Source organism: Sceloporus occidentalis, unplaced genomic scaffold, assembly GCF_023333645.1.
Source record: "Sceloporus occidentalis isolate IW3139 unplaced genomic scaffold, rSceOcc1.0.p SCAF_5, whole genome shotgun sequence".
NCBI classification, from domain to species: Eukaryota; Metazoa; Chordata; class Lepidosauria; order Squamata; family Phrynosomatidae; genus Sceloporus; species Sceloporus occidentalis.
Window position 1 is genome coordinate 31,975,825 of NW_028316985.1, and position 22,036 is coordinate 31,997,860.

Below are 22,036 nucleotides of genomic sequence, written 5' to 3' on the forward strand. Positions count from 1 at the left end.
TTCCTAAAGAGAACAGACCTTTAAAAAAGTAAATGGGCATGGTGAGCTTGTGCTGCACAATATGGGAAATGTATATGAATTGTTTCATTCATTAAAAGGTCCTTGGTTTCTCATTTCCAAGCATCACAGGATAGCCATTGTATCAAATTTTAACTTAAGATTCTTAAGTCAAGGACTACCCTCTTGTATAGGGGTAGGCAACCTGCGGCGCACGGGCCGAATGCGGCCCGGTGAAGCCTTCGGACCGGCCCCAGCCTGGTCCTGCCGCCGGGGCCTTTGGCATCTCGCGTGAGGGGCATGGTGGGGCAATTGTCTATAGAAGCCTCAGAAACATGCATTTATCTTAAAAAATTTTTAAAAAATCAGCAAATTTTTTCGCGTGTCCTCCATCTTTTATTTAAAAAGTGCCCTCCATTTGAAAATTTTGTCCTACATTTGTCCCGGTTTATTTATTTATTTAATTTTTTTTTTAAAAAAATTATTTAATTATTTATTTTTTGGCTTCGGCCCCCCAGTTGTCTGAGAGCCAGCAACCCGGCCCCCAGCTCAAAAGGGTTGCCTACCCCTGTTCTTGTATTTGGTTTAAAGCAGCACACACCAGAGCTATGTCATTTTCAGATTTTTTTTTTCAGACAGATCTCTTCAACAATCTGCAGATAGAGTACAAAATAAAGAGTTTTTAATACATTTTACTCTGGATGTATCTGTAGCTATGTGTATGTGCCTTCATGTCACCTGACTTATAGCAAATCCTTGAATTTCATAAGGTGTTCTTAGGCAAGAAATACTCAGTGGTGATTTTGCCAGATCCTTCCTCTTGAAATACAGCCTACAAAAACTGGTATTTGTTGGTGGTCTCTCATCCAAGTACTAAGCAGGGCTAACTCTGCTTTGCTTCCAAGGTCAGGCAATCTGGTGCCTTTAGGGAGCCTGAGGGTAATGGTTAAATCTGATTCTAAAGCAATTGTCTTATTCAGAGACAAAACACAAACTCAAGATGCCAAGAAATAACAACAGAGTTGCAGGGGGATTTGTACGCAGGCCATCTACTTCAATCCCCTTTTCAACTGAGAGATCCAGAGCCATAATCTCTCAGAAAGATGGCTGTCCAGGGAGGCAAAGCCCACCTACCCTTATCTGGATAATTGGTTCCATTGTTAAACTGCTCTTACTGTCAAAGGTCTCTCCTGGTTGTTAACCAACCTACCCCCCTCTAAATTCAACCCGTCAGATCTAGCTAGCCCTGTTCTCTGGGGCATCAGATAAGCATGACAGGTGTATTTGATGACATGAACCAAGGCTGTTCTATATAAGCATCAGCCCTTCTCCCAAACTCAAGCACTTTCTGTTTCCTCAGTCCTTACTCTGCCCAAGCGTCATCTACCCAGAAAATGATTTTATTTACTCATTTATTTCTCTAAGAATTCAAAAATATCTGCCCTTCTTAACATTTCCACAGATGGCTCTCACAGCTTTCAGCCACAATTCAGCTATTCAAATGCAATGTAAGGGACCTTTTTATTGAACTTACACACTGTGTCACCTCTCTCACTTTGCTCAAACATATGTGTGCATTGATATCTCTTTATGTTGATTCATGTCCAAAGTTCTCTGGCCAATGTACATTAAAACACTTAAAAAACATCTTAATAACATACCATGACAGAATAACACACAACAAAGATTAAGCAATAACCTCAAAATAGACAAATCTGAGGTCATTATGAACACATCTGAATCCACTGAAAAGCTATTAAAGCATTTCTAATGCCATAGAAAACACCCAAGTCTTCATATACAATGCAAGTGCATGCTAAACATGTCTAGGGAGGCACAACTCAGAAGCAAGCACAGAGAAGGCCCTGCTTCTTGTAGCAAGATCCCACTTAGCAATGGCATTCAGAGAAGGTCCACTGATGCTAAACTGAGGTTGCAAAAAAGAACATAAGGGCAGAAGATATCTTTCAAGTAATTTTGTCCCAAGCTATTTAGCTTTATAGGGCCCCATACAGACAGGCCAAAATAAAGCTGTTTTGGGTCACTTTGTAGATATGCTGTTTAAACAACGCATGCGTCCTAAGAGTCTGGAAGCTACGCCAAAGCTGTGCTCCAGTCCTTAGGACTGGAGTATGGCTTTGGTGTGGCTTCTGGCCTCTTAGGACACATGCATCATTTAAACAGCATACCTCCAAAGTGACCCAAGCAGCTTAATTTTGGCCTGTCTGTATGGGGCCATAGCTTAGAATTAGCACTTTGAACTGGACCCAGAAAATGGATTGGAAGTGAGTTGAACTGAAACAATACATTCAAAATGTCCAGCCCTAGTTTAACAACCCTGAAGTTCTACTAAGGTCTAACTAAAATTTCCAGACTATTTTGAAAGGCAACCCCACGTACAACACATTACAGCAACCTAAATGGAACATGGATAACTGTGTCTAGGCTCTCTCTGTCCCAGAAGGATCATGGCCATTTATCATCTGAAGCTGATAAAAGGCACCATGGCCACCAAGGACACTTCTTCTACCTCGGACAATGATAAATGAATCCCACCTTCACTCAACCCTCTTTCAGAACAGAGTGAATATCACTAAAATTGTGCAGGCAAACCTCCCACTAATAGTACCTCTGACTTTATGGATTGAGATTCAGTTTGTTGGCCCTCATCCAGACCATTACTGCAGCCAAGTGGTGGTTCAGAACACTCACTGATTGACTTTTCTAGATTTGATGAAAAAGAGAGACAGACCAGAGTGCCATCTACATACCGATAGCACCTCGCTCCATATCTCCAGATGACCTTGTCCACCAATTTCATGTTGGTGTTAAACAGCATGGGGGCAAGGGTGCAACTCTGCATGAACTCCCAAGGACTATTTTCAAGAGGCCAAATCAAAATCCCTCAAGGCCACCTCTTCAAACTGGCAATTCAAGCAGATTCACCATCTCTCAAGACCATTCTTCAAACTGGTAATTCAAAAGTCACTTGACAAGGCAACCAAGACAGTTTCAGTTCTAAACCATGGCTGAATTCAGACTGAAATCGACGTAGACAGCCAATTTCATCCTTCCAAGATCTGAGTCCCAGAGTTGCCTGGCATTAAGCTCCAAGACAAGAAAGGTAATGCTAGCTAGCATTTGTTTCAGATACAAAATACACATAAAAAGGAGACATTACTCTTTCTCTTGGATATCATATTAGACAAGGATCAAACAGGAAACTACTGAGCAGCTGTCATGGAGATATCTTTCTACCCTCCCAGCTGTCAGGCACCTGGACAAACACATATGTCAACTACAAGATTCCTCCAATATTACAAGCATGACATTTGCAGAAAAGGGCTATAGGATTTCTTTACCCCCCCCCCCCAAAGAGTATTGCCACCACAACACTTTTCAGATTACTGAAAGGCAGGGGTTCGGGAGCAATCTCTATTCACTCCCGTCACAACCTTGTTCATCTGAATGGCATGACACATTCTCCATATGTTGGTTATATGAAGAACTAAGCCCTCAAAAACTCTACAGTTATTTCTGAAGAACAGGAGTGGGGAAATGCAGTCCTGGAGCCATAGTAAGACTCCCTAGGGTGGTTTTGCTGCCCTCAACCCCTCCAGAATCATTGAACCATCCATTTTCTGGCGCAAAAGTGTTTGTCAAGGACTGCCTTTCCTGGAAGCTTCAAGAGCAACAATTCCATTTTTAACAGGTTACTGAGACTCATTACAAAATTAACATCAAAATGTCGGTTTTCTACCCAGCCACTTCTGGGAGTGCTTTTTTCCTCAACCATTGGGTTTTTGCTTTTTTGACATTTTGGACAGCGATGTGGCACACACAGAGGTGCTTATGGCACGGGCGCACTGTATCTCCAAAGTGACCCAAAGCAACGTTATTTTGGCCTGTCTGTTTGGGCCCTGTGTTACTTTTTCTCTTCCTGAAAGTCAAGGGAGATAGAAGGGTAGGGGGCTTGGAGGCTGCCAAAGACCTGTTGTGGGCCTTCAGAGAGACCCTTACTGGCAGTGCCAATGTGAGTATGGAGTGCCTAAAGGCAAACGCTAGAGCTCTGCTAGCTTTCCTGATACTGTGGGCCTCTTCCAACTGCGGGTTTGCCATCCGCAGATTGATGCATCCATGGATGGCCCTGCCCCATTCTCCTCAATAGTGGCATGTGCACGCAGTTGCATGCATGTTGCACCACCATTAAAAAGAACAGGACTTGAGATCCCAAGGTTTTTGTCATTCTCCCACCCCAGAACTACTCTACAAACCCTGAACCTTTGGATCCAACATTAGTCTTCTTTTGGAAGATGTGCTTTAGTTCACGAGTCTGAATACCTTTGAATTGCTCCACTTTGTTTTGGTATTCGTACTTTGCCAAAAGCAGATGCACACCTCCAGTACTTGGTGACTGTGTGTATGTGCGTGTGCATGCGCGTACCCTATATATATAGGTGGAACAGAACTTTGCCACATAGAATAAGTCTTTCTCCCAACTGCATCTTATTCCACATAAGCTAGTTTCATGTCTGAAGACCACTGCAGCAAATTGCACTGAATCACATACTTAACTTCAGATATAGTCAGTTGTATTGATCAAGCAGTTTTTTTATTTTTAAATTTTAAAAATTGTAAAAATATCTAGCAGAAGATTGTTTTTTTAAATGTCTGGTAAAGCAAAGGTAAAAACATAATCAACATTTTTACTATTTGTGTAAATATAGGCGCTTTATAGACAGGCCCTATTGGGTGCCGTCATTACGTGCGAGGGGCGGCGCTTCCTGACGTGCCTTGCCCCTCGCACGTAACGAGGGTGTCAAAATGGCGGCACCCTATACAGATGGGCGCTGCCATTTTGACGTGATGGATGCTTAGCGTCCGCACGTCGCAGTGCAGTTGATGCCACAAGGGCACCATTGGTGCCTTGCGGAATCATAACTGCATTACAAGAACCACCCACTTTTTGTGGGTTCTTTTTGCTGCGTGGGGGAGCCCCGTGGTTTGTCCGCTGCAGTTCCCTCACGCAGCAAACATGGGCGGCGGCAGACCACCCTTTTGGGCGGTCTGTAAAATGCCATAATGTTGTGTGCAATATGTAGCCTTGCCTTATTTTTTCTCTTTTTGAAAGATAATGTGGATATGAATACAGTTACTACCTACTAAAACGTCTCTAAAAACTGTTTCTGACACGGAGGATAAGGAAAAGCAGAAGAAGCATGTTCTATAGTGTTGTCATGGATATAAGCACACATCCTGTAAAGCAAATACAGCTGGCCATTCACATTTGTGGCTTTGATTTTTGCAGTTTTGATTAAATATGTTCTCTTCAGGAATATCTAGGCCCTCCAACGCAACTGTCAGAAGTTTACCATGGAGAACCTAGAGGTTCCTAGAGAAAACACTTCTCTAGGCATCTGTAGGTCCTCCAGCATGATTCTACGTCCAAGCTCTGGCACATGTTGACCACAGAGTTGCACTGGAGGACCTGGAGATTCCTACAGAGGTGTTCTCTTAGGTAAATAGTATAGTGGGGGGGGGTTTATTTGTGGTTTTTCCATATTTACAGGGGCTGTTCAACCCTAACCCCCGCGAATGTGGAAGGACCACTATATACACCTTTTAGGAATCAATTCTAAGTCCCTGGAGAGGTCAGCGGAGAGCTACTGGATATTGCTGAGCTCCCTTTCTAAGACAGAGAGGGAAGTCTATTCTTGAAGTGTCCCTCATGCTACTTCAGAAAACTCCACCACCCTCACTGTTGCATCCAAAGGTTCTCTGTAGGCAAAAGGGCCAAAATAGGATGCCTACGGAAGCCCTCCATCTTTCTGTACTGACCTAAAAGACCACTTGATTTTTTGAAATTATTCCTAAACTGATTTGCTATCTTGATTAAGCAAACTGCCTCCCAAACAGTCTTTGTATTAGCTTATTTCAAGTCTTCGTCAACTGCTTCTGAATAGAAAGCTATACTTTTGAAACAGCTTCCAGATGGAAGAATGCTGTCTTTGCCACTGTGGCACAAGCCTTATCCACCCCATCCCCCACCCTATCCATGCAGGCAACAATTCTGGAGCTGGATCTGTTTCCAAAAGCATTTAGTAGTTTCTATGCAATGAGTGCCCCCTTATGGCAAGGAATAGCCACCACAACTGTATCTGAGATGTGTCCCATCACTCACTACACAGTTTTTATTTCTTGTCTTGAAGAAGTACAGGTTTCTTTTTACTTTCAAGAATACAGACCACCTAGGAGCCATGAGGTTTTAGAACTAAAAAATGAGCTGCGATTCTCAATCAGTTACACGTTTCATCCAAAAGCTAGCTACAGTAATTTGTGTGTAAATCTGTATTGTTGCACAGAGTATTTTAAATGTTGTAGAGCCAGCATGGCATAGTGGTATCAGCATTGGGCTAGCATTCTGGAGACCAGGTTTCAATTTCCGCTTGGCCATGAAACCCATTAGGTGATCTTACTCTCAGAGGAAGGCAATGCCAAGCCTCCTCTGAACAAATCCTGCCAAGAAGACCCCATGGCCTTAGGGTTTTCAAGTCAGGAACGACTTGAAGGCACACAGCACACAGCTACTTGATACTTTTTTTCCTCTGCCAAACAGCAGGGCCAACAGATAGATTACTGATTCCCAAGCTTTTGTCTTCCAGATGTTTTGAACTTCAGCTCCCACAATTCCTCACTATTCTCCAAGATAGCAGGGGCTTCTGGGAGCTGATATCCAAAACATCTGGAGGATCAAAGTCTGGGAGCCACTGGATTAGACCGATACAGACATAAAGAATGTTATAGACACAGGGTGCCTTGAGAAGATTAAAGAGTTTTACGTTTACCACATATAAACACAGACAAAGAGAACAATTTTCAGTAGATATTAACAAAAATTATTTTCTGTGAAGATCAGCAATTGGAAGCCTGCTAGTCCACAAGATTGCTAGGGCCTCAGCCTCTTTCATTCTAAGGATTGAAGAAAACTGCATTGCAAAACTCTTGTGCTTACAACTGGCCTCTCTTTTTCTTTATCAAAATAACTGCCGGGACCCCAAATCCACAGCATGAGTGCAGTAGGGAAGGGTGCTGAACCCTTTCTTCCCATGCTGACTTCTCACCAAAAATTCCCTCCCTCCACAAACAGCAGCAGGTCACAGATGTCTTCATGCAATATATTTTCTCTACAACAGTCACATATTCAAAATCAGCCACTTGTCTAGTGTGACTGAAGCAGGATAATGAACAACCAATAATGTGGTTTGCTGTTTTATTTTCTTTTGTTTAAAATGGATCAAATTTTACTTTTCAGATAGGATATTAAACAAAGAAGATTTATGGTGCAAGGCCTTTTTATTCTGTTCTTGCTAGATGAAGATCCCATATGCAAACCTATGTTTTTCCACCTGCGATGAGCTTGGAAGTCACCATATAGCAAGTTTTTTATATAAGGCTGAATGACTATCAAAACTGGGAAAGGCTGAGAAAGAAACAGAAGTCACAGTTGAGAATGTTGTTATCCAAAGTAAGGTTTCAATGGCCTGTTACAGACAGCCAAAATAAAGCTGCTTCGAGTCACAGTGGAGGTATGGTGTTTCAATGATGCATGCGTCCTAAGAGTCCAGAAGCCACACCAAAACCATGCTCCAGTCTTTAGGGCTGGAGCGTGGCTTTGGTGTGACTTCTGGACTCGTAGGATGCATGCATCATTGAAACACCTTACCTCCACTGTGACTCGAAGCAGCTTTATTTTGGCTGTCTGTAACAGGCCAATGAAAATTAATTTGAGCCACTGAAGTTCTGTGAGACAAATATTTATTCAGAAAACATTTGAATGAGAACAGACACACATCGAAGATTTGCAGGTAATTACAGCTCTCTTACTTTGTCCGATAAAAGGATTTTTGATAAAGCCTAATGAAGTGTTCTGAAAGATTCAAAGGCTTGTTTTTTAAAAATATTTCAGTAGGCCAGTAAAGGTATTACCCAACAATATTTCATGAGGTTTCTCATAGAGTGACTCAAATGTCACACATTTTACACTACTGCAGGAGGGCAGTTAAAGATGGATTGCCATTTATTTTGTATTACATGCAGTTTCTCCACTAGAGGGTGTTCAATTTACAACAAAAGGTAAAGATGTATCACCTAAAAGAACCTACAACTCACGGGAACAAGTGCTGCATACAAACAAGCAACACTGATAAGACACCGCAGGCAATCTTTAAATAAAAGAAATGTCAAGACAGCATCTCTCCAGATTCTATTCTTGCTGTCTATGTCTGATTGAAAATATTCTCTTCCATTTTTGCATGGTTTCTGTTATTTGTACATATCTTAAAGAGGGAAAAAATCTAATGCTGACCTTTGCTTTGTTCACGCATACCTGAGAGAAATTCAAGAATCTATTTTCAAAAACACTATAGGTATACAGAATCCAGCCATTTTTATTTACAAATCAGAAGGAAGATTTTTGTCCTTTAGGTCATGTTTATGATAATGATCTTACAATTCTATAATAGTCTATACTGCTATGGATGTCATCACATGAGCAGTTCTCAACCTGCTTGTCATTTAAAAGTGGGAACAACATTTTGTTGAGTCTCAGTTTTGAGGGAAAGTGGGGTATTAATAAAGATAAAGATAAACATCAACAGCCAGTTGCAGAATACTTATTAATATGAATAGAGATGGAAGGGACTCCAAGGCCATTAGTCCAACCTCCTGACATAAATGAACACACATAATCTGCTTAAAACCCTCTAAAGATGGAGTCTACCATAGTGCAAGGCAGTCCATTTGTTAAACAGCTCTTACTGTCAAGGTCTTCCTAATGTAGGATCTTTTTTCTTGTAATTTGAATCCATTGGCTCTAGAGCAACAGAAAACAATCTTGCTCCATCTTCCATATGATAGGTCTTTCAATATTTAAAGATGGTTATAATATCACCACTCAGTCTTTTCTTCTCTGAGCTAAACATATCCAGCTCTCCAAACTATTCCTCGTAGGACTTGGTTTAGTGACATTTCACCAATGTGGATGCCCTCTTCTGCACACATTCCAGATTGGTGCCCCAAACAATGTTACAATATTCCAATAAGGTCTGATCAAAGCAGAGTAGAGTAGCAACTATTACTTCCTTTGATCTGGACACTATACTTCTATTGGTGCAGCCTAGAATTGCATTGGGTTTTTTGGCTGCTGCATCACACTGTTGACTGAATTAGAAAAGATATTTTAAGAACTGATGCAGCTTTATCTTAAAAGTATAAAGAAAATATGAATCACAGAAGAAGTTGAGATTATAAATTTGGTGGGAGTGGATTTTCACTGAGCAGGACAGATTGGGATAGATGCGAGTGGGATTGGAGTAAGTAAAGGGATGCCATTTTGCAAATTTGCTGTATTCTTTGAAAAGGGTTAAAAACCAAGTAAACATTAAGTATTTTTAACAGGGCAAGGCAGATTATATGTTCAGACAGACCAATGAAATACAGTGCTCCCTTGGTATGAGCTCAAGTTTGGCTCCAGGACCCTCTGTGGATACCAAAATCCATGGATGCTCAAGTCCCATTATATACAATGGCATAGTAAAATTGTTTCCCTGGCAAGTTCAAGGTTTGCGTTTTGGAATATTTGCAGGGAAATATTTTCCACTATCTGTGGTTAGTTGAATCCGTGGATATAGAGGACTGACTGCATGAGATAACAAAGCTCTTTTTATCATTAATAAAAATGCTCTGCTTAACTAGAAGTGGAAAATGGTGATTATTCATAACTCACAATTAGTAACACAGAAAGAAACTACAGTATGTAACCACTCTTGAAAGACTGATAATATTAACATCCCTGAATGTGCAGAAAAGAAGGGGTTTAAAATATATGAAGAGAAATCTACTGAATATTAAACACCTTTCCAAATACTGATTATATGACTTGGGCGGGGGGGGGGGGGGTGTAAACTAAGTTTACCTTGGAACAGATATTGATGTGAGTGCTATTCTTTTACTTATAAAGCAGGGAGAAGTCTACATGATGGATGCAACTCCTGTTAAACTGCCTTTGTGTTGTCTACAATAAAGAGACAGGAACTTTTCAAAGCACAGTTATCTTAATTCATATTTCTGTTTAATACACTGTTTATTTAACAAATAACCCTAACTGGCATACTACCCAGATGACACAGGAACAAATGATAGATTACATATGGTTATCTCTAGCTTACTAGATCTTTACTGTGGCTACCAAGAACTTACTATCATGTTAGGATCAACTAATGAGATTAAAAGATTTGAAACTTTATCAATGAATGTTAAGTCTAAAATGAGCTGAGGGAGAATAAAAGCCTCTAAAGGCCAGTCAAAAATCAGATCCAAAAAAAAGACAAAAAATTCTGTACAGAACAGATACAATTTCATATACTCAGTATTCCACTGTCACTGTCTAACCCAAATATTTCCATTTATAGTGAAACAGGCATAACATTTACAGCAAAGGTGGGCAGAATGTAATTCTAGATTTAAGAGCAGCTCTCTGGTTAGTATGTCTTTTACTATTTGATCTTGGGATTCTATTAAAATTCCCATAAATCAGAAGCTTGTCCACCTATGGTATACAGAACTGCAGTCCTACTTACAGATTCCAATAATAGTTAGAAGAATTTAATACCAACTACAGTCAGCCTTCAGTATCTGCTGGGGATTGATTCCAAGCATATATCCCAAGAGGATAACAAAATCCATCAATGCTCAAGCCCCTTATTTATAAAATGGCAAAGGACAGTAGTGGAGGTGGAGGTAAGCCGCTAGGTGTGCATTCTTCAGGCTCCTCCACCTCCAGAGAGTTTGCCAGCACCTGCTTCTGCCTTCAAGCAGCTTCCGCAGGGACATGGCAATTGATGGCAGTAGCCAGGACTCCTTCTTGTTCGATTACAAGGTGAAAGCACACAGCTGGTGGGCTCCCCAGAAGTAGGAAGCCCAAAGAATTCATGACAGGATGCTGGGCCTTGAAGCTGCCTCTGCTGCTGCACTGCATGTGTATGGTGGGCTTTGATGGAGCTCAGCCAGGCTGTGGGAGTAAGTCATAGGGTAAGGGTGATTTGGATTCCTTCCTTTTCCCTCTATATGTAAGGCTGCTCTGTTTATTAGATCTCCTGTATTTTTCCTGCCCGAATGCTGTTTTTGCCTCCTGAACATTTGCAATCTGCAATTCATCAAATCCATGGATGCAGAGCCCTTGGATAAAGAAAACCAACTGCATGAACTAAGTAAAATTATGCGTTTTACATAGAAGTGCTAATATACTCATCACTGAGGAAAATACACTGATGTCGCGCTGTATCATTATTTTTTCACTTCTGTGGTCTTCCCTTCAGATGACTTTGCATGAAAATTAACACAATCACTTTAAAAACAAAAACAACTGTGTTGACCATAAGGAAAAAATATCAAAAATCCATACTAGGGCCATACCTTTATTAGCATGATACAACGGTCTCAAGAAAGGTGTAAGCTTTTAACATTTCCAGAACTCTTCATCACACAAAAGAAGGAGAAAAAGAAAGACCAACTTGATGATCAAGACATGACATCTGCATGGTAAGCATTTTATTATGAATTGCAGGAGATGTTTGCAGGTGCTTTATGTCATCTGAAGTGGGAATTTAATTTCTGAGAGTTCATCTTCTGTGTTTATTTAACAGAATGTCTTCTGTGTTTATTTAAAGCATTTAATGCATCACCTCTCAGTCCACTAGGACTCTTTAACCCAAAATAATTGGGCTAGAGCCTATAGGAAAGCCTAGGCCATGACAGTGGTGGCAGCAATTAAATCATTCTACTCTACCACCACTTTGTCTGCAGAGTGTCAACCAACAGAGCTGTCTCAAACAGTTAAGGGCCTTTTACACTCTGCTTCAGAACAAGAGAACACAGATCACTCTACAGTGAAGAACTCGTCAAACACTTTGCAGACTAATCTGCTTGCTTATGTAGTTGATACAGGTCCAATGGATATAACTTTGGCTCCTACTTGTCCTGTATTATTGGATATGTTCCTGTTTGTGTAACGTGAGGATGTCAAAAGGATCCTTCAACAGGTGAGAGACATCACTTGTGTACTGGACCCTTGCCCTTCCTGGCTCATAAATATGGCCAGAGCAGGACTGCCCAAGAGGGTTAGGGGAGTAGTAGGTATGAGAGAATTGAAGGCCTGTTTCCAATGTCTCTTTCTTAGGCAGGTTCTAGAGCATGTGGTTGCCTCCCAGCTCCAGGGGGTAACTCCACTGTTGGGTCAGCTTCACTGACTACTGTTTTGTTTCCAATTCAAAGTACTGGCCCAATTCAAAGTACTGGATATGAATTACAAAACCTAGGTCCAGACTGCCCTATAATGTGTCAGACAAAACTTCAGTTTTGTAGCTCCCACAATTCTCATATCAATACAAAAAAGATAATGGTCAGCAAAAGGGGACATCCTTGACCTGTGACAACCAAAATATCTCTACTTCTAAGTTTATGCTCTGATCATCACAAACTGATGAGCTGATGTTGCTTTGGCAAAGTTACCATGTGCTGCCAAGGATTTTCTGCTTATGGCCCTTGCCATTCTATTATTGGTGACTGAAGATCATATTTGCTTTGTTGTTTGACAAAGTTTTGTTTTGTTCTACTATTTAACCAAATAAAATAAGACCATGACCTTGCTTTATAAAGCCTCAACATCACCCAATGAAGATATTCTGCTATGCAAAATTCATGCTGTTTTTCCAGGGATTGATCTGTAATCCCATGTTTCATTGTTTTTGTAAGCCATGACAACTTCATGATACCAGTTTAACAATTAGTAAGTTACTGTGACACCTGAAGAGCATCAGACAAGGACCAGGCCAATACTTTTTACTGCACTGAGGATGCTTTGATTATCTATTGCTGCATGGACTTGATAGCCATTGTGGTCCCTTCCAACTCTGATTCTATAGTAAATAAGTAAAATTTAAACTGATCTCCAACTGGTTGTTTGTTAATTTATGATATTCCATAAATGTCAAAGTTGCCACTCAGCTACAGGTAATTCCTCCATTGGCATCATGAAGGAAAGCTACCACCGTCTGTGAAAATTCTGCACAGATGGTTAAGCAAGGCTTCAAATGAAGGATGGGGATAATATACTATTCCCTGGCTCCTTTTTCTATAGCTGCTACCATAAGCTCCAAGGATTTTCTTCTCTGGCCCTCTGCTAGCTGTTTTCTTCAAAATGGTCTTGCACCTATTTAAGGATAAGCAAGGCCACTGTGTACCTCTGGCAGCCATGAGGTGTGTGTGGGGGGGATTCAGAAGTTGGTCCAGCCAGCCCTTCTCCTTACTCACAGAATAGAGGTACTGACAGTCCCTTGCAATAATAAAGACAGATAACCTGATGAAATGTTATTAATACAATGGTAGTAACCACTGTATAAAATGTTTTAAAGGCTTACAAAAATTATTCTTACCTGACTGTCTCTTCCTGGGTACCCATGATAACTGGAAGCCAGAGGTTCATTCTGAAAGAAATAAAAGTTATCAGGTTTGACAAAAGGAAGAAACAGATCCAACAGCCACCTGAGGTAGCTGAAAAATAGGCACCTATCATAACCAGAGAAGAGACAAACATCTATCACTTTTTCCTTATTCAAACAAAACCTATTTATATACAGTACATATGTAACATAAGGGCCAATGAACAAAACACTAGCTTTAGACCTGTCAATTAAAGCTTAATGGCTTTGAGTAAGAAATTTTCTCCCTGATTGTCTTTAAAACAGTGAACCCTACAGAATAGTGGAAGTATAAATAGAAAAGCACTTTAAACATGTGTGTGTGCAAACTTTGTATTATTTAGAAATTAATAATATTTCTATGGAACATTTTCCACATATACACACATGCAGAGCTACATTTAGCTAAAATTCTCAGGGATTTTCTACTGCAATCAATGCTTTTGTGAAACAGAATATTAGAATAGTTATACTGATAAGGTTTTTCTCAGGTTGAAATGTAACTGATTAATGCAATGAGTAAGTGAAGTGAAAAGTACTGCAGTGTACCTCAGCAAAAAAAAGGTTAAAAGTTCAGTTATCTTTAGGTATGAATCTTAAAAACATGGTGTTCTTTCAGGTGTAGCCATTTTTTGTTATATATAAGGGAAGCATATGCTATTATCTTTATATTATTATAAACATCCCAATAAAATAATTTCCATATGAAGCTTCGAATGGGTTTGTATATCACATTTAAGTCAATCATCCTAAATCAAACAACATTACTTAAATCGAATTTTATGGAAAATGTATCAGTTCTACTTTTTCCAAAAAATCCACATCACTGACATTATTGTAAAATACAGAAATGAGCTAACCAAATTAGTAATTCTTTTCACCTTGTTCACTGCCAAAATGTTACAATTTGGTTCTTTGTACAGAAAGCATTCTTTGAAAGAGGTATCCTGCTAAGTAAATTGATACATTCTCCTAACCTGATTTAAGAAAGTTCATCTTCAATTAACTTCCACACAAACAACAAAATAATTGTTTCATTATACTTCTCCTAAAGCTCTTCTATGTAATTCTATACAGTCTCTAGTGCACCATTTTTATAGATAAATGTCACTAAAAATAAAATTCACGTCTGCAAAAAGTCATATGGGGAAAACTATTTTTCTCACCAATGTAGGTCCTGTCTCTACCCTCCTTTTAAGAAAGTGCCCACATTTGGATGACCCTTACACCTTAGATCACTTAGACATAAGATTTCAAACTGTACAATTTCAGCTATAGATCATAGCACACAGAATCATAGAATCGTATGGAGTTGGAAGAGACATGAGAGAGAATGTTCCTTCACACGCTCACATAGACACACACAGAGTCTACAAAAGAACATTTTTGCCTAATTTTGTCCACCCCCTAAAAAATTGTTATCATGAATATTTTTATTTTAGGCATTTCACCAACAGTACAACAAACCAGCTACAAAATTGAATATTATAACAAGACAAATTTCTCTACAATTAATAAACTTTCAAAACAATGTATCTAAAAATCCTCAGCCCCTACAAAAAAGGGACACCACTTATTTTAAGACATACTAGTTTTATATCTGAATTGATTTGTACAGAGGGGTGGCTATGACTGCCAAACAATTTGACTGTTACAGTTCTGTGGCATCTAAACTGAGGTTTTTTTATCAAGTAATGTTTAGATGTTGCAGCAGCCACAAACTGACTTCCTCATTATTCATTTTAGAAAGCTGAGAAGCTGTAGATGTAGAATATGCTTGAACAAGAATTGACTAGACGGGGGGGGGAACCCAAATAGCATGATTATATAAGAATGAGCAAAGTGAACATTCAAAGGTTATTGGTTAAAATGCAACAGACACATAAAGGCCAAGAGATAAGTCCTCCTGTGCTGGTTCTACACTGTTTCCAATCTTCTCGCTGCTCTTTCTGTAACTCTAACCGAATCTCACTCTCTACAGGAAAGGGGGAAGTTAAGGACTACAGGAGAATTTCCCTAGGAAATCTCTGGTACTGCCAGTTTTAAATCAGTAATTTCCTGGTGTCTCTCGCTGAATAATTCTTTGCAGGATTTGCGATTGTGGGAAACTGAAGAAAGCAGGTTACAAAATTGGTACAAAGAGTTAAACTCCTAGAACAGCAGCAGAACAATCCTTTTATACCGTGTACAGACAAAATCCTTGTTAATCAGTAGGGGATCCCAAAAGGAAAAGGGAAGCAGAAGGACAACACAAAGCACAACTGACTTCACTGCATACACACAAAAAATGTCCCATAGAGGTAAATAAGCAACACTAACAGTTTGCACATATAATCCTCCTTACTTTTCAGAAGCAAACCCTCCTCCTTCCCTGCACCACAGCAAAGAGAGAAAAATACAGGTAGCAGCCCCAGAACTTGGTGAGACATCATCAAAGTTAACTTTATTTATTATGGTATTTATACCCCGCCCTTCAACCCCAAAGGATATCAGAGCGGCTTAGTTGAGTTCCCTCCTGGCCAATGTTAAACTGGATTTCTCTTGCTTTTGCTAGGAGACAAGCTGCCATTCACAGAAGAGGTTTGGTCAGATTACCCTCCCTAATGGTAGAAAATTAAACTGTCATGCAATAAATTCCTGTTTTATTTAATACTAAAGAATATCTCTACATATATTTGCATCTATTTAATATCCTTTTCTAACACCCAGTATGGCTTATTCAATGCATTCAAGCTCAACTGTACAGAAGGGATAAGTGGAGCAATAAGGCCAAAAGGATTTCAGATTTGTCACATAACTATCCTGGGCAAAGTGTTGTTCAACTGTATATATTCATGTATAAGTCTAGAAATTTTAGTCAAAAAAGTGACCCCAAAAACCTGTGTTGACTTACCCATGGGTCAATGTAAGTATTGTACTTTAACTCTTTTTTTTTTGTTTTTTTTTTTTTTTTTTTTGAGAATAAAGAGAAGTCAGTGCTTCCAGGACAAATTGCCTTCTTGCTTTTCACCAGGGAATGGTTCTCTCATATATATATATATATATATATATATATATATATATATATATATATATGAACCATTCCCTGGTGAAAAGCAAGAAGGCAATTTGTCCTGGAAGCACTGACTTCTCTTTATTCTCTTTTTGATCCAGCTTTTAATATGAATACAAACAGCTATGCCTCCTGCAATTTTGTAAGTTCTTTGGCATTCTTTTCCTTAGCTTCATCCTTTACATCCTTTGTAACATGGCCCTAAATTTTACCCTTGACTTATCCACAGATCATATCAAAATCCCTAATTTTAACTCCAAGATCTGCCCTCAATTTATACATGATGTTGACTTACAGTCAAGTATATACAGTTCTTATATGATGGAATGCTTATCAAATCTGAAGATAATGCCAAACTAGAGAGGTGGGGTGGGGTAGCTAATACCCCAGAGGGCAGGATCACAATTAAAATGATGTTGATAAACATATAGAAGAACTGGGCCAAAATTAACAAATTGAATTTTAGCAGGGATAAATGCTAAACTACATCTTGAAAGGAAAAAAAAGTACAAATATAGAATGGATGACATTGGACTCGAAAGCTCTTCACGTATAAATGATCTAGCAGTTTTAGTAGACCAAAAACTGAATATGAATTAACAGTTTGATGCAGCAGCCAAAAATGTCAATGCAATTTTAAGTTGCTTCAAAAGAAGCATACTGTTAAGATCAAGGAAAGTAATAGTACCACTCTATTCTACTTTGGTCAGACCTCACCTGGAATATTGTGTCCAGTTTTGGGCAGCAGAGTTTAAGGAGGATGTTGACAAGCTGGAACATGTCCAGAGAAGCGGGACCAAGTTGATCATAAGTCATCTAAGATTTTATTATTCTATTTCACATCATCTGTACTAAATCATTTACACAATTTTTCATTTGAGCATTTGTTTACGAGACTATGAAAATCAATGTGATGTAGTGGTTTGAGAGTTGAAACTACAACTCTGGAGACTAGGGTTTGAATTCTGATTGCTCATCGAAACCCACTGAGTGACAGGGCAAGTCACACACTCTCAGTCTCAGAGCAAGGCAAAGGCAAAAAACCCCTCTGAACAATCTTTCCAAGCAAAGCCTGTGATAGGTTTGCCTTCACCATATGTCAGAAACGACTGGAAAGCACATAACAACATATGAGGCTATAGTACGGGGAGACACCTCCACACCCCCCAAAATATTGTTATATAGTTTTTCATTACACCTCCATTTTGCACTCACCTTCGGGGCATATACACACAAGTCAACTAGTGAGACATTCACAGTCACAATCTCTCTCTCTCTCTCTCACACACACACACACACACACACACACACACGGATAGCAAAACCCTTTTTCACATTTTAATCTGGCAAATTCAAGGATTTCCTGAACTATTAAGAGAGAGATTTCCAGCATAATTCAAACTGCTCTTTATTAGCACACAGTATTTTTCTTACATATTTTACACTTAGAAGTTTATCACACTAGAGAGATTCCGTGGGAAAACAAGATTTAAATGAGTTAAATTAGAGAAAACCCGTAAATGCCTGAAGTTTATCACACGACGTTGCTGTTAATGTGAAATAATGTGGAGTTAAACTGGAGAAAAATTGCAGCTTTTTACTTTCAGGAAATCCCGAAAGTAAAAAGGTGGCGTTTTCCTTCGGTTTAACTTTGCATCATTTCACTTTAGCAGCAATTCGGTATGATAAATTTCCCAAATTTGCAGGTTCTGTTTAAATTCAAATTTAATTTAACTTTCATTTAAATTCTGTTTTCTCGCAGGATCTTGGTGCCAGGGGGCAGGACTTTTGGGAGGACTTCTGGGATGAGACTTCCAGGGGCAGGACTTCCGCCTTCCAGGGAGGAATTCCTGCCTTCTCGGATACGATTTCCAGGGGAGAAACTCAAGACACAGTTTCTCAGCCTCAGCCTAGAATAGCAACCCCCCTCTGATGAAACTTGCAAAGAAAACTCCATGATAGTTTCACCTTAGGGTCACCATAAGTCAGAAACAACTTGAAGGCACCACACACACAAGTCACACTCTCTCAGCCTCAAGGGATGGCAAAGACAAACCCTCCTCTGCTCCTTCCCCAGCCCTCCCATGCCTTTAACTAGTTCTGGGAGCCAGTTAAAGGAATGGGGTGGGGGGAGGAACAAGTGTGTACCTGTTCCAGCTTTTCCCCCACCCTCCCCTGCCTCTAACTAGCTCTGGGAGGCAGTTAAAGGCACAGGACGGTGGGAGAAGAGGAGGAAGCAGCTATTCCAGCTACACCAGCTATTCCTTCCCCCACTTTCTGTCCCTTCAACTGTCTGTCTAGAGACAGCTGAAGGGACGGGAGGGCATGGGAAGAGGAGGAACAGGCCATGTGTCCACAGAGAGCTCTGTGTGCCACGGAGGGCATGCATGCCACAGTTTTGCCACCACTGACTTAGAGTATGTTTTAGAGGAGGAGACCTGGTAGTGCAGTATTAAATGCGGGTACTGCAGCCACAAGGTTATGAGTTCGATCCCAGGACTCCAAGGTTGACTCAGCCTGCCATCCTTTCATAGGTTAGTAAAATGAGTATCCAGCTTATTGGGGGCAATTGGCTTACACACTGTAAACCACTTAGAGAGTATTGAGTTCACTGATAAGCAGTATCGAAATGTAAATGCTATTGCTAAAATCTTATTGCTACATTTTCCCATCTCTTGAGCTCTTTTGAGAAACCCACCTCATACACCTAACTCCACTGCAGAGGTTGGAAGGCTACTGTGGAAAAGAGGGGTGGAAAACCCCACAGCAGCCCTTCCCAGCATAGACAATGGTAAGGGATTGTGGGAGTTAGAGTACAACAACTGGAGGGCCACACAGTTCCCAACCCTGGTCTAGATGAAGGAAGTATGTTTCAAAATCTTCACACATTACTGCATTGACACACTGTTTGCAGTGGAATCAGTGATTTCGGAAATAATCCAACAAATGGAATTAGGTCTATTCTCTAACATTCCCAACCCTGTTCTAGATGAAGAAAGCAACATTCAAAATGTTCACACATTATTGCATTGACACACTACTTGCAGTATAATCGGTGATTTCAGAAAGAATTCAACAAATGGAATTGGCTCTGTTCTCTGACTAACCTCCTAGTATGATACATGGATCTGATGACATCACTCCTTTTTCCTTCCTGGAATTCTAAACTATGCTGTTCTCATATTGCACGCAGCCCTAATATCCATGGCAACCTCCGTTCCTCTTGGGTTTGTTTGTTGTTTTTGTTTTTGGAGGGGGGACAGGTCAGGATAGCCTCAAAAGGATAATACAAGGCTCCTCAGCTTCCTTGAAAGTTATTCTTCTAGCCAGTAATAAGAGCTAAATTTAGAGACTTTTTAATGGAGAAGCTTAACAATGAAATACGTCTATGTGCTTTATCCAGTTAAATAAATCAACGGTGTCATGTCCTCTTTTCTTGGATCAGCTAAACAACAAGAACTGAGTCACAGTGACCATCATTTAACTCTTACTCACACCCATTTCAAAGTTTACAGAAAAGAAATACAGGGTGCTTTTCTTTAAAAGATTGGATCTTCCACTTATGGAAATAAAATATTCAGTCTTTTATTGGAAGAATACACTTGAAACCTAATTACTTTTACTGTATTTGGAGAAGTTATATCAGCACTGGACGGATTCAATTCTATTTTTGCTAAGAATTGAGGCATTGCCACCAAAGCAGAAAACAGTGATATGACTTTTCTGGACATAATGGAGATGCAGTCACGTATTGTCTTGGAACTACAGTTCGGCCATATGGTTTCCACTCAGTCGATGACAGAAAAAGAAATACAGCTGGATAGACATGCTGTAATTCAGCTGAGTGCTTAAATCACAAGGTTTCTGCTAATGGACAAAGCATTAATTATAAGAGGTCAAAGGTAGAAGTGGTCAAAGGTGCATAAAAAAGAAAAAATAGATTAAAATAAGAAGAGACAACCAGACGTATTTTCAATTTAAAAAATAAGAAAATTCCCAAAGCGGTTATTCTATCTAATGAGATAGCAAAAGACCCAGGAGAAACTGATAAAAAAATAGCCTTCTGCTCATATCAGAATTAGTAACTTGCAACGCTTTATGAAGCAAAGCATGTCAGACCTGAAGAGCTCCTAAACAATGTTTGTAAGATAAAGAAAACAGAAAAACCAGATTTTTTTTAACCAAGGGTGTGGAGGCAATAATTCACAGAGTTTAGCTCACACCATAGGTTTCTGGCTTGAAAACTACATCTTAAGCCATTTTGTCTTTTCCTTGCACTGTCTGTCTGGTTAGCAGGGGCAGGGGGAGGAGGAAAGAATATTTATATATACACACAAAAATACAACATAGAATGTTCTCTTAATCTAAAGTTAAAACTGAAAGACCATCTCAGTGCAGTCTCAAGGTATCTACACCTCAGTTCAATCTACTTACAAGAACATGACACTTGTCTACTTACTCAAGGAAGCAAATAAACATTTGGCAGATTGCCAGTACTAGAAATGCTACCAAGATAGTTGTTCCTTTCCAAGACTGAGTGGATTAAAAGGAACAGAAGCAGACTACTAATGATACACTTTACCAGGAATACAGTACAGTAGGAATAATTGCAGATGCAGTACTTAATTTAGAAGAGAAAAGAGGAGACCCTTTCTACATAAAACAGCATAAATAACAGATGCTATCATCCTCTCAGGGGAGCAGACAAAGCAATCTTTTTTTAAAGGAAGGTAAGGAAAATACAATGTTAGAGCATTGTGTAGTAGAGAGCAGAACAATCCGTAAAAGGCAGAAAAACGAACAAAATGGAGAGTGATGGTTACAGACTTCCAAACACGCTAAATAAATATAGCTTCAGATTTATTTTACCACGGCTATAGTGCAATCCTATCCATGATTATTCTGACTAAAGCCACACTGAATTCAACTGAATTTACTCCCACTTTAGAGGGAATAGGACTGCAACTTTAATGTTATCTTTGTCTTTGTCTGTTTGCTCCATCATATTCACTTCCCGAGATTTGTTCTTTATACAAACAAGGAATATCAAGAGCTCAACACTGTTTTAGCTGATTTAAAATACTTGATCTACCTGTGTGCACTTTAGACTTTAAACCACCTCCAAGTAACTACTTATCAATGTACAGAAGCCACACAGCTAAGATAATAATTAAATGCTCCATCCACACTGCTCTTTTCCATGACTTGTTCCCTATCTAGTATAATGCCAGTTCTGTGAAAAAGAGCCGCATGACCAGCTCTGTATACATGACTGGGATCATTTAAACCAGGAATTGGGAATGCATAACTCTACAGATGGTTGGTAGTTTTCACCATCCCTCACTACTGGCTATGCTGGCTAAGGTTGACTGCATATTCAATATAACATCTTCTAGAGAACCATACATTCCCCGGCTCGGATTAAAACACACTTACAGATAATTTAAAGGGC

The 22,036-nt window shown here is 39.7% G+C and overlaps 1 protein-coding gene across 5 annotated transcripts in view; it reads right to left on the bottom strand.

Annotated features, from left to right (window-relative positions):
• The window catches only part of RBFOX2 (RNA binding fox-1 homolog 2), a 255,393-nt gene that overhangs the window by 196,433 nt on the left and 36,924 nt on the right, over positions 1–22,036 (bottom strand). For all 5 annotated transcript variants that reach the window (XM_089528090.1, XM_089528089.1, XM_089528088.1 and 2 more), the window contains exon 2: positions 13,488–13,538. In XM_089528090.1, coding sequence (XP_089384216.1) covers positions 13,488–13,538 — 51 coding nt within the window. The remainder of the gene's footprint in view (positions 1–13,487; positions 13,539–22,036) is intronic.